Source organism: Ascidia mentula, chromosome 8 (assembly GCF_947561715.1).
Source record: "Ascidia mentula chromosome 8, kaAscMent1.1, whole genome shotgun sequence".
Lineage (NCBI taxonomy): Eukaryota > Metazoa > Chordata > Ascidiacea > Phlebobranchia > Ascidiidae > Ascidia > Ascidia mentula.
Window position 1 is genome coordinate 4,727,206 of NC_138573.1, and position 22,185 is coordinate 4,749,390.

Consider the following 22,185-nt stretch of genomic DNA (forward strand, 5'->3'; position numbering starts at 1 on the left):
ATGATAGTAAAGATTTGTTTTTGTCCAAATCCACGTAAATCTAATCATGTGAAATTTAAAGTTTGTATGGAACTGTTTTTAATGAAACAAAGTCATTCTCATTAAATTAAAACCGTCATACACGAAAGAGCCTAAAGTAAGGAGATTGAAAAAACTGATTGCCGTTATCAGAAATATCCACAGGCCATAGGGCAGAAGTTGCGTAACATTTTTCCTTCTCTTTTTGGATACACACGTAACTGTATGTTGTATAATTCGTATCGGAGTTTGTTGCGTAACCATTAAACCACTGAAGCGTACATTATATAATATTCCTTGTAGCTCACAGTAACATCAGTAGGTGTAAGGTTAGTCAAAGTATTTTCTGCTTTAAGTTTTATTACATAATATTGTTTGGTTTCTCCTCATTTGTGTTTGTTTTTCGATAGAATGTTTCAAAACAAATGTTTATTTGTTGGTGCGAATCTTGTGAAACTGTAAACAAGAAATACATTTATTTCTGTTTTAAAGTTGCGTGACCACAAAAAGTTTTAAATTAGAAAAGTCGCCTCGTTCACATAAAAACTATTTCCTTTTTTTCTCTTGTGTTGGTGGTAATTGTGAGTTTGTTTTCAAAATGGTTATCGCATAGCTGGTGGTCAACCACAAATACCATGCGAAGTAAGTCTATAAATGCAACATATGAAAGAAGTTGCAATAGTTTGTAGATGGCCATCAGGGTTAAACGCTGCGATGTCAAATTTGATCAGATTTCTTGTAATTTTACATTTAACGAATGCATTATTTGGATGGCAGTGCTTGTCTAATAGAAGAAATGCCGTTCGTCATTTTCAACGGGATGTCAAGAAAATAATTAAATCTTCCTCTGATCAAGTTAGTATATTTTTTTATGATCTGTATCGATCCATTTGTTACTACTTTGGAAACAATTTATTTTATACAAGATCAGTTTTTATAAAACCTGCTTTTTTTCGAAATGTAAAAGATAAAAGAATCAAACTACTTTTCTGATTACACACTAATAATAAACGACAATCGTAATTGTTATTTTTGTCTTTTTAGCGAACTTGCATAAAAAATTACCGGGTTGAAGTTTGGCTTCCGGTGGGTTTGCGATTTATCTGTAAAAATTATCCGTAGCTATTTTAACGTTTGTTATTTTTTTTGTGTAGCCACCATCAGTAAATTCAGCTCGAAGGCCGACGACTGAAATTGCAGTCGGCTTGTTTGAGACAGGTACGATTGCGTGTGCGTGCGCATATATCCACACAACTTGCGCTACGTGACGCTTTGAAATATTTCAGCTGGCAACCTTACCATGCTTCTTAATGATCTTCTCAGAACCTGTTCTGGAAATACCAGTGGTCCTCATGAAACTGGGGAAGATATTTCGTTATCAACACAAATAATAAAATCTTTTCTTTGGCACATCTTGCACGTAAGATAAATTTTTCATTATAAGAGTATAAAACTCCAAATTTAATTTAATTTACATGCAATATTATTGTTTTGTTTTGATTTTTTACGATTCCACAGCACTGCGGCGGCACCAGAACTGCGACGGGGAAGATTTTCCGTACGGTGTGCGCTGAGGACGCGATCAGATTTCTGGTCGATGTTTCTCGCAGCCCTATGGTGGAAAACCATCGGTGGAAGAAACATGCTTTGCAAGCCTTCAACAGACTTCACAACACCAGTAGAAAATCTCGCTGCGTTTGATTTGTGTTGGAATGCGGTCCACTTGATTCGCTATTTGAATTAAATGAAACGCATACAAATTTTAGTGCCAGGTGACCTCTGTTTAAAAAGCCAGGCATACTTTTAACAATTTCATCGTCTCTGCACGACCGAATTATTATGTGCTGCAAATTAAATTTATATATTAAACATATGGCTCTTTTTGTCTGATAGTATGGGAGTTAGACAACATTTTTATGTCGCAATATGGTTTCTTTAGACCAAATTAAAGTAGGAAAGCACCAAATCTATGAAACAAAAACGCACAAAAAATTAAAGTAGGACCTTTAAATAAATAAATATTCAATAAACAAAAGATAAAACTGAGATCCGAAAATAAAATTATAGTTCCCTCCCATAGTTGGCGTTAACAATGTTCATAAACTTGCCAAACTAAATTAAAGCAATTTTTTAAACCCCGCATTTTGGCAGCCAAAATTCGAGTATTAGACAAAATAGTATTTAATTCCTTGGGTTTGGGGCAGATAAATATTTGTACTTGTGCAAATGTAAATGGTTGAACAGAAGTTTATTCACAAACAAACAATTGCATTTAATCTCTTTTGCAGACAACAATAAAAAGGTTCGTGGGCACGGACACCTTTAATAGCTGCCAAGTTGAATTACGATGTGAAAGTCGAACAGGAGGTGAAACCGAGCCCTTAAACCGATTTGAGAGTTTTTTTTAAACGAAAATGAACCCAAGCCTTTAAACCGGTTGGAGCGGTTTACTAATGTGAAACGAAGCTGCGCTGAAAACCTTCCGCCAAGAATTTACAAACATTTCAGGTATGCGTCCCGTTGCTTTCGCCTGCGAATAATCTAATTATTTGTTTTTCACATCACAATAGGAGTTAAAATTACACAAGCAGTATCAACTGAAATTAATTTCCATAAGTTTTTGAGTTATATCTTATATTGTCTTGTGTGTAGGAGCCATTATTTAGTCCAGTGATTCCCAACCTTTTTGTGGTTGCGTACCACTGGGAGGTAAAACAATTTCGACGCGTACCACCTAGCTGCGAGTGTTAAAAAGCAACATAGGGGATGAAGTAACAAACATTTTGAGATCACTTACGACTTTTTAAATTCGAACTATGTCCGCAAATTACGGACAAATGCTCGCGTAACATCTGGAGTGCCTGTGGTACGCGTATCACTAGTGTTACGCGTATACCACCGGTCGGGAAACACTGATTTAGTTGGGGTAAAAAAATGGTCAATTATATTTCGATTTTGAAACGCGCAGCATTCCAACTATTACTCACTATTTTTTATCAGCCTTCGCTATGTAACGATTAATCCGACAAGACCGGAATTTCTCAACTCGTTAATTTTAAAGACCTCTTTTCTTTTCTATGGTCCACGTTGTTTTCTCCGGGTGGTTGCACCTACAGTTTGGTGCCCAACGTATGACGATGATTGTATATAAGTCACCATCTAGTGGAAGTCTTGCCGTTTCGTCGGCAAGATCGTCCATAATCACACTATAAGCTGCACTGATGAGACCTGGCCATCTGTATGCATCTCACAAATCGAGCATTTTGCTAAAACAAATATTGTTTGAGAAACCCTGGATAAAACGTCCTTCGCACGCGCATGTTAATCCTTCGCACGCGCATGTCTTAATTTCGAATTATTGAACGCTCCAAGTTGATATGTTTTGCCCAAATTTGTTCTAGGTATAAAGTTTACCGTACTCAGCTTCGACCATCCGAACAACGTAATTGTACGTTTCGTACTGTTGTATATACGTGTTCTATATCAGAAAACCCCGTATAGATCTGACACCTTTTCGGAATAAACAATCTTTTATTAAGATGGCAAAACTTAACAGATATTAAATAGCAAATCCAAGAGTGGAGTTATCCAATTTCAAAAGTTCTGTATAGAAATAGTCAGATTGGTATCGAAATAGTCAGAAAGGAATTGTAATAGTAATAGAACGGTCTGATCTGAATGGTTATTTGACAATGCATTACATATCTTTTTAAACACACACTTGCAACGATCTTTCACACAATAAACTTCTTCACGTAAAAAGTGCCCTCCAGTCAAATCATGGCCTTCTGGTGCACCGCATAGGAGGGTCCAGACAAGGCGGAGAAAACACGTTGTTATCGGTGTCTCAGGCGAGTTAACTGTTTTGGAGCGATGGTCGTAATAGTTTCAAATGGTCGTTCGAAGTTACGTGAATGCGTGCGTAAACGCTCCAGTTCAGGGTATAAAATTTGCACGAACATTACCACGGCAAATACATCATACATTATGAATATTACATGTTAAAATACACATATGTGGTGACTACTGTAACATACGTCACAGAAACCAGTGTTTGTATTGCGTAATGTTTTGCGTCTGTAACATACGTCACAGAGGCCAGCGCTTGCACAATCCCATACTGCGGCCCATATGATAAATTCATCGAATGTTCTCGAGTAAAATAATACAAGGAGGAGCAACTCCTTCAGCTAGTGTGCAACAGAATGTGTATATCACGTGACATCCTGAGGCGGTTGAAGTAATATATTGCAGGAACATAAAATACAGTACACATCAAGATTATCTGTGGGAGCGGATATAGATGATTCACGCGTGCTGTACTAGCAGTCGCTTGTTCACACATTCTGTTGCACACTAGCTGAAGGAGTTGCTCCTCCTTGTATTATTTTACTCGAGAACATTCGATGAATTTATCATATGGGCCGCAGTATGGGATTGTGCAAGCGCTGGCCTCTGTGACGTATGTTACAGACGCAAAACATTACGCAATACAAACACTGGTTTCTGTGACGTATGTTACACTACACTGTAGCCAATGCTGTTCGCTACAATACTGCCTTGCAAGTGCTTGAATCGCAACATACTTTTTGCAGTGCCTCCTTGAATTTAGACTTTTAAAATAAGTTATTATTATTAAATGCCTTTCCTAGTTTCGATACAAACCACTAATGCACAGCTTGTTGTGAGTTTATAGTTGAGCTTGGTGGTTTTTGTTTGTGAAATTAAGCTATCTAAGGATAGACTTGGCTTGACAAATATATAGGTAAATAAAAAAACATATAATATTTTGTGGAAGGTTAAAAGTCCAAGTGCCACTTCTAAACCAGCAACAATAAGCTTTCAATCCTTCTAAACAATATAAACTACAATTGATGAAATGAACTTTTATTTTCCAAAAACTGCAACAACAAAATTGCAATTCAATACACACTGGCAAGACTTGTGACAAACAAGAAACAAAACTTGGTAACACAAAAAGTAAACAAAAAAGTGAAACTTAATCAAATTATGCTACATGATGTAGAAGTGAATGTAATAATATGATGAAAGAACACCAAAACCATATATACAGTGCAGTCACTTGTCACACAGATTTATTAACCCTTGCCAAAGCAATGCTGCATTCTTTCAGGCAAGTGCTGTGACAGTGTGGACAGTGACTGAAATCCATTAGATGGTAAACTCTTGGATGGACGGGACATGCATTTCTCATTATCCGACCTGAACATAACACAACAGCAACAGTTCAAAAATTTAATGACAAAGAAAGTTAAACATTTATTGTTTGAGACATAACCGTAACTGACAGGATACTGTAGCAACATACCATATGTAGATAAATGAACCAGTACCTTGCAGCAAAAATCCACACATTTTACACAAGATAGTAGAATCCCTTCTTTCACATGTACACACTGGCAATTCCTTCTTTTCACTGACCTATATTAAAACATTTAAAATTAGAAAAAATACCTTTTAAGTTGTGCTTAACATACTTATGTTTACCTTGTTATTCAGAGAAGGATTTTGGTCAGGGGCATAGACGTTATAAAAGTTGGAGTTAACGTCCATCTTTTTGAACGATACAAATGTAGAAACTTTTATGTGCACAAAAAATGCTTGCACGGTTCACAGAAGTACAACTACCACGTCAAAACAACTGAAAGTTGCCAAAATTTTTATTTTTCACATATTTACCACAGAAACAAAAATTGTTTTTTTGTGACACTTGATAATTCTAAACCAGCTAATTATCAGACAGATGATTTTTTTCAATTAGCGCGAAGTTTGAATTAAAATGGTAGACGACGCCACGGATTTTACGAAATTTAAATAACATTTTAGAGTCACTAAAGTTAAAAAAATTTGTGCATTTAATTAAGGCTTTTTTAAAACTAAATTAAATTAGAATTTTCTTTCCAGTGTACTGGTCGTGAATGCATTCCCGAAAAGTTTTTTAATTTTGTTGCGGATATGCTTGAATAAACATCGTGGCCCAACGGTAAATTACAATTCGTTGCTTAGAGAAGTTTCTGGAATAAATGATCAAGACTGCACTAAAGTTTTGGTTTTATCCTGAAAATCTGTTGGTGCTTTTTGAATAGCAGCAACTATGTCTGCCGTCGGAACTGTAGCGTTTGATGAGTATGGTCGACCATTTATTATTTTGCGGGATCAAGAAAAGAAATCTCGACTTAGTGGAACTGATGCTATCAAGGTAAACCCTGAAACGTCTGATGTAACAAACGTGAACGTTTTCGTGAATAATAATGTTATTAGACTTTCTTTTGGATTTTCTGGGCTTGTCGAAATGTGCTATGTATTTATGATATTGTTTTGTTTCAGTCCCACATTTTGGCAGCAAAAACGGTTGCCAACATCGTCAGAACATCTCTTGGTCCGAATGGTAAGATTAAATGTGTTTGGTATTAGTTACAAGAATTTTTTTCAATTGTTCAAGTGGATAACAAATGTGTATTGCAGGCCTTGACAAGATGATGGTATCGCCAGATGGTGAGGTTACTGTAACTAATGATGGAGCCACTATTCTTGATCAAATGGATGTTAGTCATCAAATTGCAAAGTTGATGGTGGAACTTTCAAAATCTCAAGACAATGAAATTGGTGATGGAACTACTGGTGTTGTTGGTAGGAAGGAAATTCCATCCAACCGATGGATATGGAAATTAAATCTGATATTGTGTAAAATTTAATTGGCGCATTTCTTATTCAGTGCTTGCTGGAGCTCTTCTGGAACAAGCAGAAGAACTGATAAATCGTGGAATTCATCCAATTCGCATTGCTGATGGTTATGAATCCGCAATGAGAGTAGCCCTACAAAGACTTGATTCTATTGCTGATGACTTCCCAATAGATAAGTCAGACAAGGAAAATCTAATACAAGTTGCCATGACTACGTTGGGTTCGAAAATGTAGGACCAAAGCCACTATCACTGGTAGCAATGATCATATTTAAGTGTTACTTTTCTAGTGTTACAAAGTGCCATCGCCAATTTGCTGAGATTGCAGTTGGGGCAATTATGTCTGTTGCCGACTTTGATCGGAAAGATGTTGACTTTGAGTTGATCAAAGTGGAAGGAAAGCAAGGGGGAAGACTGGAAGACAGCCAGTTGATTAAGGGTGTGCTCATAGACAAAGATATGAGCCATTCACAAATGCCAAAGGTTTTTAAAACTTCATTTTGGCACAGAAATTTAGTATTAGGTTAAAAATAACCTTTTAATACTGTTTTTCAGACAATTAAAGATGCAAAGCTGGCAATTCTTACCTGCCCATTTGAGCCCCCTAAACCCAAGACCAAGCATAAGCTTGATGTGACAAGTGTTGATGATTACAAGAAGTTGCAAAACTATGAAAGGGAGAAGTTTCAAGAGATGGTGAAACAAGTATGTTGTAAAATTCATGTCCTGTAATGTAGCTTTAATCACTGCAATGGACTGGTACATAGTTCGTAACTGAATACTTTTTACAATTTAAATTTTGGATTACGTTGTTATTGAAAGTAATTAGAGGTTATTTTTATACAATTTAAGGTAAAAGACAGTGGTGCTAATTTGGCAATATGCCAATGGGGTTTTGATGATGAAGCAAACCACCTGTTGTTGCAAAATGAACTACCTGCTGTTCGGTGGGTTGGAGGCCCAGAAATCGAAGTAAACTTTACTTAAAATTGTGCTAATTGTAATATAATCTTTGGGTTTGTTTTATTGCAGCTTATTGCTATTGCAACTGGTGGCCGCATTGTACCTCGCTTTTCCGAGTTGTCTTCTGACAAACTTGGTTATGCTGGAATAGTAAGGGAATTGTCCTTTGGTACAACAAAAGACAGAATGCTTGTGATTGAAGGTTGCAAGAACAGTAAAGCTGTTACTATTTTCCTCAGAGGAGGCAACAAAATGGTAGTCATCGAACATTCATCAAGCTTTCTGGAAACGTTTTGTTTAACTTTTTTTTCCCATTTTGTTTAATAGATTGTGGAAGAAGCTAAAAGATCTGTTCATGATGCTTTGTGTGTCATCAGAAATTTGGTGAGAGACAGCCGTGTTGTATATGGGGGTGGTGCCTGTGAGATAGCTTGCTCAATTGCTGTCAACAAGGCTGCGGACATGGTAAGAAATACTATTTGGTAAGCACTACTGTTTGAAAAGTACCTCTAACAAAAATTTTAGACTCCTTCATTGGAGCAATATGCCATGAGAGCCTATGGTCAGGCATTGGAAACTGTTCCCCTTGCATTGGCTGAAAATAGTGGCCTAGCTCCCATTCAAACACTAACGGATGTACGGGCACAGCAGGTGAACAACAGCAATCCACACCTTGGAATTGACTGCCTTAACAAAGGCACTAACGGTATGCATATAAACCTGGTATCATGACATTTTTTGTGCTGTCAGTAACTATCCTGATGTTTCAGATATGAAAGAGCAGCATGTTTTGGAAACATTGGCTGGTAAAAAACAGCAGATTTCTTTGGCCACCCAATTAGTGCGAATGATTTTAAAAATTGATGATGTGCGCGCTCCAGGACCTGAGGGATATTAAATCATGCTGGCTGACTGGTTGGCAACATGTGTCCTACTCCATGTTGTACATCTTTGCCATGGGTTGTGCAAGTCCTGCATGAGAATTGTTGTGGTTGTCGCGTTCTGAGTGTTCCTATATCTTAGTCCAGAACTGTTTTGATTGTTTCGTATACAATAAATTCACTTGTCATTTTTTGCTATATTTGTCGTCAATTGTTGTATATTTTAATTCTGATGGAATGTGGTTTGTCCCAATTGCGTCCGAGTTCCTGTGAAGTACGTGGTTGTATGGGCGTCAGTGTTAACATGTTACAAACATAAATCTCTGGCGTTTCGCCTTGCTCGTGAGGGTCGAGGCTTCAAATTTGCAAACAAATGGCGTGCTGGTGGCAAGAAAAAAGTTTGAAGTTCTTTTTGTCAACTTGACTCGCATACTTTTTGCACTAAAGGACCGAACATAACTTTTGTGGGTGCACAAAGAAACAATGTCCAATTTTACAATGAATTTCTATGTCAAAAATTTTCTTAGGGGAATACCGCCATGGATTTCATGCAAATCTTTGTTGACGTGACTGAATGAGCATTTTTCATTCTCAGAGAAATTAGAAAGTCCCGCCCATAATGATATAACTTGCATTGCATTATGACTTGTTACAGGTAACAAATGTGCAAACGTTGCACAATCTTATATAGATTATAATGAACTGCATGAGTTCAATCGTTTTGAGAGGAAGGTGCTGTAAATGTCAGAAATTTTTGCTGTGGTGCTGGAAGCCATCACAGGCATTTTTTCAATCCCACCTTGTAAATTTGTTTACACGAAATGTTAGTGGTAGTTCAGGTGGTACTTGGAACCATTATCAGACTCTTGGTATTGAACAAAATGCGAAACCTGAGGAAATAAAGGCGGCCTATCTTAAGCTGTCAAAACAACACCATCCAGACAAAAGCTCTGAAAAAACTTCAGATGAGTTTCTCAAAGTAAAAAAAATGGGTGTATTTGTAAGAGTTTTTGTTTATTACATCTACTTATATTGCAGATATCTAATGCCTATGAAAATTTGGCTTCTCCGAAGCGCAGAATTGAATATGATATGCAAGAATTTGCTCGGTCATCAAATATTAACAGATTTGCTTCTGGAGAATATGAACTGTACAATAGTGCAGGTCTAAGAAATTTTGATTCTGAATACTGCGTAATTTTGTTTTTTTAATATTTATTTGTAAAAAGGATATGGATGAAATTATATATCTCAGTAAAACCCAATTTATCTCCAAATTAGGAAAAAGCAAAACAAAAGTAAGACACTCTGCTCGCTCAGGAACTAGTAAAGAGGACTTGGAGAAAAAGGGTAATTAAATCTGCTTGTAAAATATTTAATCTTGTAATAAAAATTATATTTTTGCAATCAGAGCAAGGAAAACTTTTCTCTGTGTCACCAAGGCTACGTCGACTGTTAAGCTACTTGTACTTTGCCATTATTCTGACAGGAACTTTGATGTATTATTTAGCTAACAAATTTGGCACTGGTTCTAAAAATGATGGGAAAAGGTCATAATGGTTTATGGTATTCCCTGCCTGTTGTATTTCTGTGCAGTTGCTGTTACACTGTGTGAAAAACATCTTCTTCCATCTCCTGTTGCTATTTTCCCTTTCAGACAGATATGCAACCAATGCCAATTAAAAGTTTATTTGCCTGAATTTACATTCATTTTTCTTTGCAGTGTTCAACAACGCAATCCAAATTAATTGGTGAAAGATAACACAATAAGCTTGTTTGGGTATTTCACATAAACAACTGCATGCTCGACTTTGTTTGTTTTTTCATCTTCTTTCTTTGTGTCATGGTTTTCTTGGCTTTTCAGTGCGGATTCGCCGTCGAATTGTATTCTATTTCCAGGCTGTTGGCACAATCCATATTGTTTACAAGCCGTTGCGAGAATTCGTGGCAACGGCACGCATAACGCCGGTTGTGCGACAATCGCAATAATTATAAAGATGTATACTTGCACCATGTTCGACCAGTAAGCTCTGTAGCAGATTAAGTCTCGTTTGTAAGTTATATAGACCCACGTCGAATTGCAAATGGCTTTTCAGAAAATTTCGTTGAAAAATAGCGATGGGTAGCAATGGGAAATTGTATCGTTGGTGATTGTTCAAAATTTCTGCGAAGTTGATAAATTGCGTTAAAACAATGATGTTGAGAAATTCCGGATTACTAGACATTATAAACGCGGCAGCAGTAATCGGGGAAAATATTAAACGCCTAAATCAATGATTACATTCATCATAGATCAAATCCTGTTTATTTTGCGAAAAAAAAGCAACTACGCGTAAGAACAATATACAGAGAAATGAAATGGCATGGGCACCGATAAAACCGAGTCAGGCGCCCATGTAAAGGTAATTTCCTCACGGAGAATCACCGTCTGGCGTAGGATCGCAGCCTTTCGCACTCATAACAATTATTATTTGAATGAAAGCAACAGTTTGATAAACATTGTAACACAACTGTAGGACATAACTCATTATTTGGTAAAACAATCCATGTTGTTTATGGTTTACAGCGAACTGTAACTTGTACCGCTATTTTTTAGCAAGTTCACTTTCTAGTTTACGTTCAATTTGTTACTATTCCTCGAATAATCATGTAACTTATATAATTGTAACCACAACAGTGGGCTACTTGGTGAAGATTGAATCTTATTTTTAGGAAATGCCATTAAATATAAGTGTTTGTATGTCGTACATAGACACTTCGACGTCGTTTGGTGCGGTTTAGAGTTCTTTTGAACAATTAACTTGGGCTTTCCCTCACGCTAAAATCCGGGCAATATATTGCGGCTTTTAGTTCTTTCTAAAGAAAGGTAGGCACAAAAATATTTTTCAGAAGGGATTAAAATTGCCAACCCCACTGCCCAATTCTTTTCCTAGCATAGCAGAGTGCACACATATTTCAGCTGAATATTATTTTTATTTAGCGCTAAATTCCGGTAAAATTTAAAACAGAAGTCTCGTAGTCATTTCGGGTCCGTTCTTGTCGAGATGGTCGATTTCCATAATCTGTACGACAAAATAAGGTAGTTGGGTGCGAAATATCTGGAGTTGACGAGTCTTAAAAGGAAAGCCAGAGCTAAAATGCTGTTTATCATATTAAGTAGAAGTTTCGAACTCTTACTGGGTCCATCATCAGTACTATAATGAACTGCTTGCAAAAAAAGCGTCAAGGTAAAGAGGGACAAATATATGGTAGCCTACTAAGAAGAGATTATGGCATACAGTGGCAATTTCGTACCTATTTCTCCTCGACTTGGGTGTCCTTGTTTTCCGCGTCGTACCATTGCCGGTCACCCTTTTTGTCATCGTACCAAAGACGCTCTGGTACAGTTTTGAGGGCATCGTACCATTGTCGGCCACTCATTTTCTTGCCGTCATACCAAAGTCGCTCTGGAACGGTTCCATCGTACCATTGCCTGTCACCTTTTTTGTCATCGTACCAAAGACGCTCTGGTACAGTTTTGAGGGCATCGTACCATTGTCGGTCACTCATTTTCTTGCCGTCATACCATAGACGCTCTGGAACGGTTGTGAGAGCATCGTACCATTGCCTGTCACCCTTTTTGTCGTCATACCAAAGGCGCTCTGGAACGGTTGTAAGAGCATCGTACCATTGCCTGTCACCCTTTTTGTCGTCATACCAAAGGCGCTCTGGAACGGTTGTAAGAGCATCGTACCATTGCCTGTCACCCTTTTTGTCGTCATACCAAAGGCGCTCTGGAACGGTTGTAAGAGCATCGTACCATTGCCTGTCACCCTTTTTGTCGTCATACCAAAGGCGCTCTGGAACGGTTGTAAGAGCATCGTACCATTGCCTGTCACCCTTTTTGTCGTCATACCAAAGGCGCTCTGGAACGGTTGTAAGAGCATCGTACCATTGCCTGTCACCCTTTTTGTCGTCATACCAAAGGCGCTCTGGAACGGTTGTAAGAGCATCGTACCATTGCCTGTCACCCTTTTTGTCGTCATACCAAAGACGCTCTGGAACGGTTGTAAGAGCATCGTACCATTGCCTGTCACCCTTTTTGTCGTCATACCAAAGACGCTCTGGAACGGTTGTAAGAGCATCGTACCATTGCCTGTCACCCTTTTTGTCATCATACCAAAGGCGCTCTGGTACAGTTGTAAGAGCATCATACCATTGCCGGTCACTCATTTTCTTTCCATCGTACCACAAACGGTCGATTACTGTCGTCAACCCATTCTTGGTAATGATAACCCCAGCGTTAGGCTGCTTTTGAACTGGAGCACCACTCACCAAAGTGGCCACCAGTATCGAAGCGAAGACGATTTTCGACAGTTGCATTTTGGACTGTTGGTGGCTTGCCAATTTACGTTCAGTATTTATAGAGATTGCGCTTTGATTAGAAAGATACAAAGAGCGGAATCGTTGTCAGAGTTTCAATTGATTTGAATCGCCATCGCTTTGTAAACTGCTACACTTCCAATTATAGCCTATGTGTTACCACAATTTAGGAAATTCAAAATCTGGACTGTTATTGGAAACAGGCTATTTTGATTTACCAAGCTTATTCGTAAAACCCCAGCCCATAATTATACTGGCTCGTTTCGAAGTATATTAAGCACAACTGTTTTATGAAAGCCATTTGCGACGAGAAATTCGTTGGGTGCAATGGGTAGAATGCACCAAGCAGAAGTCCGTCTGTTTTCCAAAAAATCAACTTGTATTTATTCACAGGCAATCCATCCGAATATATTTCCATCGCTGTAATCGGCCAGGGGTGATTCTAGAAATTATCTCTGTTAGGGGCATAGAAACCTTTGGCAGACTGTTGTTCTGATTTTCATCAACACAAAACAAAAAAACAACGCCAGTGAAGAAGAACGACCATAACACATTGAAATGGGCATACATTTAAATTTCACGATAAATTTTATTCTGCAAATTATGCCTTTTTTAATATAGATAATATAATAGCGACTGAATAATACAGATTAAGTTATTATGTATGTTTAATCCGGATCTTCGACAGTTTCGGATAATAGTTGCCTGACCGTATTTTGTTTAAAACTTTGTCGTGATTAGTGATGTCACGGTTGAATGATTGACCCTGAGATTGTGTGGATGAATGAACGGGAACGCAAGTAAACAAACAATGAAACTTGCATTGCCTAAACTAAATTAAAGCTATACGACTACTTCCATGGTTGTTTTTTTTGTTTATTTACATAATGAAATATATACAGAGACGTGCAACTGATCACAGATTTCTAACTCAAAAACAAAATAGGAAGGTTTTATATGGTGTAGTAGGGCAGTGCAGTGCTTAGGTTTTGGCGGCCTGTTTTGGTACTTTTTCCAAAAGTTGTAACAAAATCAGAATTAAAATCTTACACATTCCATAGTTTTTAACTTTAATTTAAGGAGAATAAAATCAGAACATATGGGCTAAACTCAAATCTGTAGTTAGATTAAAGGCACTTTTTTAATTAGTAAATTTTTTTTTTAAATTTTTAATACCACCACAGAATGTTAAAAAATTAGAGCTGGATGAATTGAGGTTATAATGGCTCAAAATGTGGATGAAGAGGCCCAGAATACCCAGCGTAAAGTATTCAAAATTATTGTAATTGGAGATTCAGATGTTGGAAAAACATGCTTAACGTACAGGTATAGGATTGTGTTACAAAATACGAAAACAATTAATCTGAGTTTTCTCCTTTGATCACATTATTTACTACATGCTAAATTTTGATTCATACATAAAAATTTGTCACTTATATAAACAAGTGATTATGATCTCAGTCTGCATGAATGAATTTATGTTAGCGGAAATACAAATCAAACGATTTTTCTTGTAGTTTCTTATTTTTCTGAAAGGTTAATGTGCCATTGTGCTGTATTTTAATCAATATTTTGCAGGTTTTGCGCTGGAAAGTTTCCAGAAAAAACAGAGGCAACTATTGGTGTGGACTTTCGTGAAAGAACTGTTGATATTGACGGAGAACTAATAAAGGCATGTAGTATTTAAAAAATAAAATTAAAATGTTTTATGAAGCACTTACATACCCATATATATTTAAATGACTCCTACATAACTATTGTTGTTAAAAATTCTCAACCGCTTTTAGTACTCAGGCAACAACACATTGGTTGTAGTAACATTTGTACCACAAATAAAAGTTTTTGAAACAGATGAAACTATTTAATTAGTTGCAACTGTGGGATACTGCTGGCCAAGAAAGGTTCAGGAAATCAATGGTTCCACACTATTACAGAAATGTACATGCCGTTGTTTTTACCTATGACGTAACTAAGGTATATACTGTAATGCAAAATATTAGGTTTATGGTTTATTCTGCCATTTTATATTTGAAGTTGTCCTCATTCCAAGGTCTGCCCATGTGGCTTGAAGAATGTGACCAGCACTCATTAAACTCATCTGTTCCTCGTATCCTTGTAGGTAACAAATGTGACCTCACTGACCAAGTTCAGGTAAGTAACATTATTTATTAATAAAGGCAAGAATTTATTTCAATTAAACAAAATCATTTGGTGACTGCAACATGTTTTCATGATGCTACAAAAAAGTCTGCACAGTTATTGTTTATTATCTGTCAGCTGTGCAAGAGGCGGATGCAGCTTGTACTTTCATTATTTAAAAACAATTTAGTTATCAGTTTTTGTAACATGAATCTGTGCATCTGTGGCAGGTGGAAACAAACATGGCACAAAGATTTGCGGATGCTCATTCCATGCCACTATTTGAAACATCCGCCAAAGAAGACAAAGAGTGTGACAATATTGAAGCAATTTTCTTGACACTTGCTCATAAACTAAAATGTCAAAAACCCATGATGAATCAAGATTATCCAAAAATGAACAGAGCCACAGTCTTGTCAGTGGACAAGGAGGTGTTACGCAGTCAGTCTGAAGGAACATGTGGTTGTTGATGTTTGTATTTTCTATTTATTTTTCAAAGTGCATTATGTTATGTAGACAGGATTTTTAGTGTATTACATTGTACACCCCTGGCTGTAAATAGCCAAATGTTGCAATTGCTCTGTTCCAAGATACATTATCACTTTTACACAATGACTTTTTTCACGAGGGTAGTTTCTCGATTACACTTGGGACTCCTGCTTCTATTAGGTAAAAGCGGTGCTTCATAGTATTTTACTTATTATCATATTTGAACTGTTTGTAATGATTGTAGTTTTGTGAAAAGGTTGCATTGCAGCAAACAAAGTTAAAAAGAACATACAACTATTGTTTTTATTTGGATGTGTGTATATGCACACAATTTTATGCAAGAAGAAGATTCGACCCGTTGGTGGACAATACAATATTTATTCTACAAGCATACCTTTTGGGTAGTGTTGTAGTGTGTATTGCAATACATAAACTTGCTTCGTTATCTATTAGTACCTTCCACGTTTGTCAGCAGCAGTCAAGTAGACATGGATTGTCAGAATGCAAGAAAGCCAAACTTACACAGAAAATTACCTTGTTTCGCAAAACAGTCGATTGAAAATGCCGTTAAATCAATATTCAGATGCTGCTTTGGTCTTGGATAGTTTTTGAATATACAGTGGCATAGAAAACTAAAACATGACAAAATTTTCCGTTCTAGGAAAGAACATCAACCGTTGTGTGTGTAACAAGTTTGGTTGCCAAGGTTTTAAAATTGGTTATAGTCCATGCACTACTGTCATTTCGGCGAAATATTTTTTTGTTTCAACGAAATATAATTCACGCATGAATGAACACCACTTCAAGGGATTCATTAAAAACAAAACGCAACTACATACCCAAATTAGAACACATTGACTATCGAAAAACATCAAATGTAACTTTAACATACCTATGCTATCGAATCTGACAATATTCGTTCACATAAGATATACTTTAAGGTCACAAAACTTATAAATTTGATGCGGTCATGTATCAGGCAGATAGTGGTGTAGTCGCTTGATATAGGCGAACATTTGAAACCTTTCCGGGCCATAAGATTTTTTTAAATTTTGCACAGGGCTTGCCTGAGGCCTGCTGATGAACGTGCTATAAGTTAAAATACCAACTCATTTCAAATTTCCCAGCGAAATGAACTTAACTGCAGGTCACCGCCTGTGACGGCATATAGTCCATTGCCCGCGTACAGCTTGACGACAAGGTCTCTTGTATAGGCGAACATTTGAAACCTTTCCGGGACATAGGATTTTTTAAAATTTTGCACAGGGCTTGCCTGGAGCCTGCTGATGAACGTGGTATAAGTTAAAATACCAACTCATTTCAAATTTCCCAGCGAAATGGATTTAACCGCAGGTCAACGCCTGTGACGGCATAGAGCCCATTGCCCGCTTATACCTTGGCGACAGGGTCTCTTGTATAGGCGAACATTTGAAACCTTTCCGGGACATAGGATTTTTTTAAATTTTGCACAGGGCTTGCCTGGAGCCTGCTGATGAACGTGGTATAAGTTAAAATACCAACTCATTTCAAATTTCCCAGCGAAATGAACTTAACTGCAGGTCACCGACTGTGACGGCATATAGCCCATTGCCCGCGTACAGCTTGGCGACAAGGTCTCTTGTATAGGCGAACATTTGAAACCTTTCCGGGACATAGAATTTTTTTAAATTTTGCACAGGGTTTGCCTGAGGCCTGCTGATGAACGTGGTATAAGTTAAAATACCAACTCATTTCAAATTTCCCAGCGAAATGAACTTAACTGCAGGTCACCGCCTGTAACGGCAAAGAGCCCATTGCCAGCATACAGCTTGGCGACAGGGTCTCTTGTATAGGCGAACATTTGAAACCTTTCCGGGACATAGGATTTTTTTAAATTTTGCACAGGGATGGCCTGGAGCCTGCTGATGAACGTGGTATAAGTTAAAATACCAACTCATTTCAAATTTCCCAGCGAAATGGATTTAACCGCAGGTCACCGACTGTGACGAAATAGAGGTCATTGCCCGCTTATACCTTGGCGACAAGGTCTCTTGTATAGGCGAACATTTGAAACCTTTCCGGGACATAGGATTTTTTTAAATTTTGCACAGGGCTTGCCTGAGGCCTGCTGATGAACGTGGTATAAGTTAAAATACCAACTCATTTCAAATTTCCCATCGAAATGGATTTAATCGCAGGTCACCGCCTGTGACGGCATAGAGCCCATTGCCCGCTTATACCTTGGCGACAGGGTCTCTTGTATAGGCGAACATTTGAAACCTTTCCGGGACATAGGATTTTTTTAAATTTTGCACAGGGCTTGCCTGCAGCCTGCTGATGAACGTGGTATAAGTTAAAATACCAACTCATTTCAAATTTCCCAGCGAAATGGATTTAACCGCAGGTCAACGCCTGTGACGGCATAGAGCCCATTGCCCGCTTATACCTTGGCGACAAGCTCTCTTGGTATAGGCGAACATTTGAAACCTTTCCGGGACATAGGATTTTTTAAAATTTTGCACAGGGCTTGCCTGGAGCCTGCTGATGAACGTGGTATAAGTGAAAATACCAACTCATTTCAAATTTCCCAGCGAAATGGATTTAACCGCAGGTCAACGACTGTGACGACACAGACCCCATTGCCCGCTTATACCTTGGCGACAAGCTCTCTTGTATAGGCGAACATTTGAAACCTTTCCGGGACATAGGATTTTTTTAAATTTTGCACAGGGATGGCCTGGAGCCTGCTGATGAACGTGGTATAAGTTAAAATACCAACTCATTTCAAATTTCCCAGCGAAATGAACTTAACTGCAGGTCACCGACTGTGACGGCAAAGAGCCCATTGCCAGCATACAGCTTGGCGACAGGGTCTCTTGTATAGGCGAACATTTGAAACCTTTCCGGGCCATAGGATTTTTTTAAATTTTGCACAGGGATGGCCTGGAGCCTGCTGATGAACGTGGTATAAGTTAAAATACCAACTCATTTCAAATTTCCCAGCGAAATGGATTTAACCGCAGGTCACCGACTGTGACGAAATAGTGGTCATTCCCCGCTTATACCTTGGCGACAAGGTCTCTTGTATAGGCGAACATTTGAAACCTTTCCGGGACATAGGATTTTTTTAAATTTTGCACAGGGCTTGCCTGAGGCCTGCTGATGAACGTGGTATAAGTTAAAATACCAACTCATTTCAAATTTCCCAGCGAAATGGATTTAACCGCAGGTCAACGCCTGTGACGGCATAGAGCCCATTGCCCGCTTATACCTTGGCGACAGGGTCTCTTGTATAGGCGAACATTTGAAACCTTTCCGGGACATAGGATTTTTTTAAATTTTGCACAGGGCTTGCCTGCAGCCTGCTGATGAACGTGGTATAAGTTAAAATACCAACTCATTTCAAATTTCCCAGCGAAATGGATTTAACCGCAGGTCAACGCCTGTGACGGCATAGAGCCCATTGCCAGCGTACAGCTTGGCGTCAAGGTCTCTTGTATAGGCGAACATTTGAAACCTTTCCGGGACATAGGATTTTTTTAAATTTTGCACAGGGCTTGCCTGAGGCCTGCTGATGAACGTGGTATAAGTTAAAATACCAACTCATTTCAAATTTCCCAGCGAAATGGATTTAACCGCAGGTCAACGACTGTGACGGCATAGAGCCCATTGCCTGCTTATACCTTGGCGACAAGCTCTCTTGTATAGGCGAACATTTGAAACCTTTCCGGGACATAGGATTTTTTTAAATTTTGCACAGGGCTTGCCTGAGGCCTGCTGATGAACGTGGTATAAGTTAAAATACCAACTCATTTCAAATTTCCCAGCGAAATGAACTTAACCGCAGGTCACCGCCTGTGACGGCATAGAGCCCATTGCCCGCTTATACCTTGGCGACAGGGTCTCTTGTATAGGCGAACATTTGAAACCTTTCCGGGACATAGGATTTTTTAAAATTTTGCACAGGGCTTGCCTGGAGCCTGCTGATGAACGTGGTATAAGTGAAAATACCAACTCATTTCAAATTTCCCAGCGAAATGGATTTAACCGCAGGTCAACGACTGTGACGACACAGACCCCATTGCCCGCTTATACCTTAGCGACAAGCTCTCTTGTATAGGCGAACATTTGAAACCTTTCCGGGACATAGGATTTTTTAAAATTTTGCACAGGGTTTGCCTGAGGCCTGCTAATGAACGTGGTATAAGTTAAAATACCAACTCATTTCAAATTTCCCAGCGAAATGGATTTAACCGCAGGTCACCGCCTGTGACGGCATAGAGCCCATTGCCAGCATACAGCTTGGCGACAGGGTCTCTTGTATAGGCGAACATTTGAAACCTTTCCGGGACATAGGATTTTTTAAAATTTTGCACAGGGTTTGCCTGAGGCCTGCTGATGAACGTGGTATAAGTTAAAATACCAACTCATTTCAAATTTCCCAGCGAAATGGATTTAACCGCAGGTCAACGACTGTGACGGCATAGAGCCCATTGCCTGCTTATACCTTGGCGACAAGGTCTCTTGTATAGGCGAACATTTGAAACCTTTCCGGGACATAGGATTTTTTTAAATTTTGCACAGGGTTTGCCTGAGGCCTGCTGATGAACGTGGTATAAGTTAAAATACCAACTCATTTCAAATTTCCCAGCGAAATGGATTTAACCGCAGGTCAACGACTGTGACGGCATAGAGCCCATTGCCTGCTTATACCTTGGCGACAAGCTCTCTTGTATAGGCGAACATTTGAAACCTTTCCGGGACATAGGATTTTTTAAAATTTTGCACAGGGCTTGCCTGGAGCCTGCTGATGAACGTGGTATAAGTGAAAATACCAACTCATTTCAAATTTTCCAGCGAAATGGATTTAACCGCAGGTCAACGACTGTGACGGCATAGAGCCCATTGCCTGCTTATACCTTGGCGACAAGCTCTCTTGTATAGGCGAACATTTGAAACCTTTCCGAGACATAGGATTTTTTTAAATTTTGCACAGGGCTTGCCTGAGGCCTGCTGATGAACGTGGTATAAGTTAAAATACCAACTCATTTCAAATTTCCCAGCGAAATGAACTTAACCGCAGGTCACCGCCTGTGACGGCATAGAGCCCATTGCCAGCGTACAGCTTGGCGACAAGGTCTCTTGTATAAGCGAACATTTGAAACCTTTCCGGGACATAGGATTTTTTTAAATTTTGCACAGGGTTTGCCTGGAGCCTGCTGATGAACGTGGTATAAGTTAAAATACCAACTCATTTCAAATTTCCCAGCGAAATGAACTTAACTGCAGGTCACCGCCTGTGACGGCAATGAGCCCATTGCCAGCGTACAGCTTGGCGACAAGGTCTCTTGTATAGGCGAACATTTGAAACCTTTCCGGGACATAGGATTTTTTTAAATTTTGCACAGGGCTTGCCTAAGGCCTGCTGATGAACGTGGTATAAGTTAAAATACCAACCCATTTCAAATATTCCAGCGAAATGGATTTAACTGCAGGTCAACGACTGTGACGACATAGAGCCCATTGCCCGCGTACAGTTTGGCGACAAGGTCTCTTGTATAGGCGAATATTTGAAACCTTTCCGGGACATAGGATTTTTTTAAATTTTGCACAGGGCTTGCCTGAGGCCTGCTGATGAACGTGGTATAAGTTAAAATACCAACCCATTTCAAATATTCCAGCGAAATGGATTTAACTGCAGGTCAACGACTGTGACGACATAGAGCCCATTGCCCGCGTACAGTTTGGCGACAAGGTCTCTTGTATAGGCGAATATTTGAAACCTTTCCGGGACATAGGATTTTTTTAAATTTTGCACAGGGCTTGCCTGAGGCCTGCTGATGAACGTGGTATAAGTTAAAATACCAACTCATTTCAAATTTCCCAGCGAAATGAACTTAACTGCAGGTCACCGCCTGTGACGACATAGAGCCCATTGCCAGCGTACAGCTTGGCGACAAGGTCTCTTGTATAGGCGAACATTTGAAACCTTTCCGGGACATAGGATTTTTTTAAATTTTGCACAGGGCTTGCCTAAGGCCTGCTGATGAACGTGGTATAAATTAAAATACCAACTGATTTCAAATTTTCCAGCGAAATGAACTAGGTCATTGCCCGCGTATACCTTGGCAACAAGGACTCTTGTACAGGCAGACTTTTTTTTGACGTTTTCATTGCATAGTCCACATAAAAAATCGTTCTTCAGGCAGGTGAGTGACATGCCCCTTTAAATGTATTGCAATGAAGTAATGCAGTTTTTTGGCGCTACATATTTCCATTTCGTTGTCGATGCATTTTGTATTAATCTCCCAATTGTTTGAAGTGAATCCTGATTGGCTGGAGAAACTGCTCCCTTCTCCTCTATCTCTCAAATTTTGAAATGACCAATGAGCAGTCGTTTCAAGTTGTATTGCGTCATGATTATTCAAACGGAAGCTGGTTTGAATTTTTTTGCAATTCACTTGCTATATGCTGACTTGGTGAGTAGACGCTTGTTTTTATGTTCCTGTTTTTGATTTTATTTAAATGTTACATTCAAATTATGACATGCCCAACTGAGTATAAATGGCTTCGTTATGTACATAGTGGTAGGAAGGATATAAATCGGGAATTTTGTTGTCACTGTGGCACTTGATTTTCCTAATCGTAAT

At 38.7% G+C, this 22,185-nt stretch overlaps 5 protein-coding genes across 7 annotated transcripts; 4 read left to right on the forward strand and 1 right to left on the reverse strand.

Annotated features, from left to right (window-relative positions):
- Window positions 1-309: 309 nt before the first annotated feature.
- LOC145911704 (uncharacterized) lies at window positions 310-1,873 on the forward strand. Its single transcript, XM_082999120.1, has 6 exons — window positions 310-347; window positions 796-873; window positions 1,063-1,104; window positions 1,173-1,236; window positions 1,305-1,438; window positions 1,537-1,873. Exons 5-6 carry the CDS (start codon window positions 1,319-1,321, stop codon window positions 1,717-1,719), a joined length of 303 nt encoding a protein of 100 aa, XP_082855246.1. The 5' UTR covers window positions 310-347; window positions 796-873; window positions 1,063-1,104; window positions 1,173-1,236; window positions 1,305-1,318; the 3' UTR covers window positions 1,720-1,873.
- Window positions 1,874-6,050: 4,177 nt separating this feature from the next.
- LOC145910130 (T-complex protein 1 subunit epsilon-like) lies at window positions 6,051-8,764 on the forward strand. The gene is made up of 11 exons (XM_082997153.1): window positions 6,051-6,238; window positions 6,367-6,427; window positions 6,505-6,669; window positions 6,755-6,953; window positions 7,013-7,205; window positions 7,278-7,427; window positions 7,575-7,694; window positions 7,755-7,940; window positions 8,013-8,150; window positions 8,211-8,391; window positions 8,456-8,764. The coding sequence occupies exons 1-11, from the start codon at window positions 6,134-6,136 to the stop codon at window positions 8,581-8,583; spliced, it is 1,626 nt and encodes a 541-aa protein (XP_082853279.1). The 5' UTR covers window positions 6,051-6,133; the 3' UTR covers window positions 8,584-8,764.
- A 462-nt stretch (window positions 8,765-9,226) lies between these two features.
- Window positions 9,227-10,627, forward strand: LOC145911717 (uncharacterized). 2 transcript variants are annotated; one of them, XM_082999136.1, is made up of 4 exons: window positions 9,227-9,545; window positions 9,605-9,731; window positions 9,848-9,916; window positions 9,978-10,627. In XM_082999136.1, exons 1-4 carry the CDS (start codon window positions 9,264-9,266, stop codon window positions 10,121-10,123), a joined length of 624 nt encoding a protein of 207 aa, XP_082855262.1. In that variant the 5' UTR covers window positions 9,227-9,263; the 3' UTR covers window positions 10,124-10,627. The 2 variants fall into 2 exon arrangements, with proteins under 2 accessions (XP_082855262.1, XP_082855263.1); XM_082999137.1 differs by having other exon boundaries at window positions 10,290-10,627.
- Window positions 10,628-11,519: 892 nt separating this feature from the next.
- On the reverse strand, window positions 11,520-12,956 carry LOC145911293 (uncharacterized). 2 transcript variants are annotated; one of them, XM_082998583.1, is made up of 3 exons: window positions 12,181-12,956; window positions 11,861-12,045; window positions 11,520-11,628 (listed from the first exon to the last, which is right to left on the reverse strand). In XM_082998583.1, exons 1-2 carry the CDS (start codon window positions 12,926-12,928, stop codon window positions 11,861-11,863), a joined length of 933 nt encoding a protein of 310 aa, XP_082854709.1. In that variant the 5' UTR covers window positions 12,929-12,956; the 3' UTR covers window positions 11,520-11,628. The 2 variants fall into 2 exon arrangements, with proteins under 2 accessions (XP_082854709.1, XP_082854708.1); XM_082998582.1 differs by having other exon boundaries at window positions 11,861-12,956.
- Window positions 12,957-13,848: 892 nt separating this feature from the next.
- Window positions 13,849-15,954, forward strand: LOC145911397 (putative Ras-related protein Rab-33). The gene is made up of 5 exons (XM_082998715.1): window positions 13,849-14,254; window positions 14,507-14,600; window positions 14,798-14,902; window positions 14,963-15,079; window positions 15,298-15,954. Exons 1-5 carry the CDS (start codon window positions 14,151-14,153, stop codon window positions 15,535-15,537), a joined length of 660 nt encoding a protein of 219 aa, XP_082854841.1. The 5' UTR covers window positions 13,849-14,150; the 3' UTR covers window positions 15,538-15,954.
- The last annotated feature ends 6,231 nt before the right edge of the window (window positions 15,955-22,185 follow it).

Coding starts and splice junctions, on each gene's coding strand:
- LOC145911293 (XM_082998582.1), bottom strand. CDS start 12,928: ATGCAACTGTCGAAAATCGTCTTCGCTTCGATACTGGTGGCCACTTTG.
- LOC145911397 (XM_082998715.1), top strand. CDS start 14,151: ATGGCTCAAAATGTGGATGAAGAGGCCCAGAATACCCAGCGTAAAGTA. Junction 14,601..14,797: donor TTGACGGAGAACTAATAAAG/GCATGTAGTATT, acceptor CTATTTAATTAG/TTGCAACTGTGGGATACTGC. Junction 14,903..14,962: donor TTACCTATGACGTAACTAAG/GTATATACTGTA, acceptor TTATATTTGAAG/TTGTCCTCATTCCAAGGTCT.
- LOC145911704 (XM_082999120.1), top strand. CDS start 1,319: ATGCTTCTTAATGATCTTCTCAGAACCTGTTCTGGAAATACCAGTGGT. Junction 1,439..1,536: donor TTCTTTGGCACATCTTGCAC/GTAAGATAAATT, acceptor ACGATTCCACAG/CACTGCGGCGGCACCAGAAC.
- LOC145910130 (XM_082997153.1), top strand. CDS start 6,134: ATGTCTGCCGTCGGAACTGTAGCGTTTGATGAGTATGGTCGACCATTT. Junction 6,239..6,366: donor GTGGAACTGATGCTATCAAG/GTAAACCCTGAA, acceptor GTTTTGTTTCAG/TCCCACATTTTGGCAGCAAA. Junction 8,151..8,210: donor TCAACAAGGCTGCGGACATG/GTAAGAAATACT, acceptor CAAAAATTTTAG/ACTCCTTCATTGGAGCAATA.
- LOC145911717 (XM_082999136.1), top strand. CDS start 9,264: ATGAACTGCATGAGTTCAATCGTTTTGAGAGGAAGGTGCTGTAAATGT. Junction 9,732..9,847: donor TGAACTGTACAATAGTGCAG/GTCTAAGAAATT, acceptor TCTCCAAATTAG/GAAAAAGCAAAACAAAAGTA. Junction 9,917..9,977: donor AGAGGACTTGGAGAAAAAGG/GTAATTAAATCT, acceptor TTTTGCAATCAG/AGCAAGGAAAACTTTTCTCT.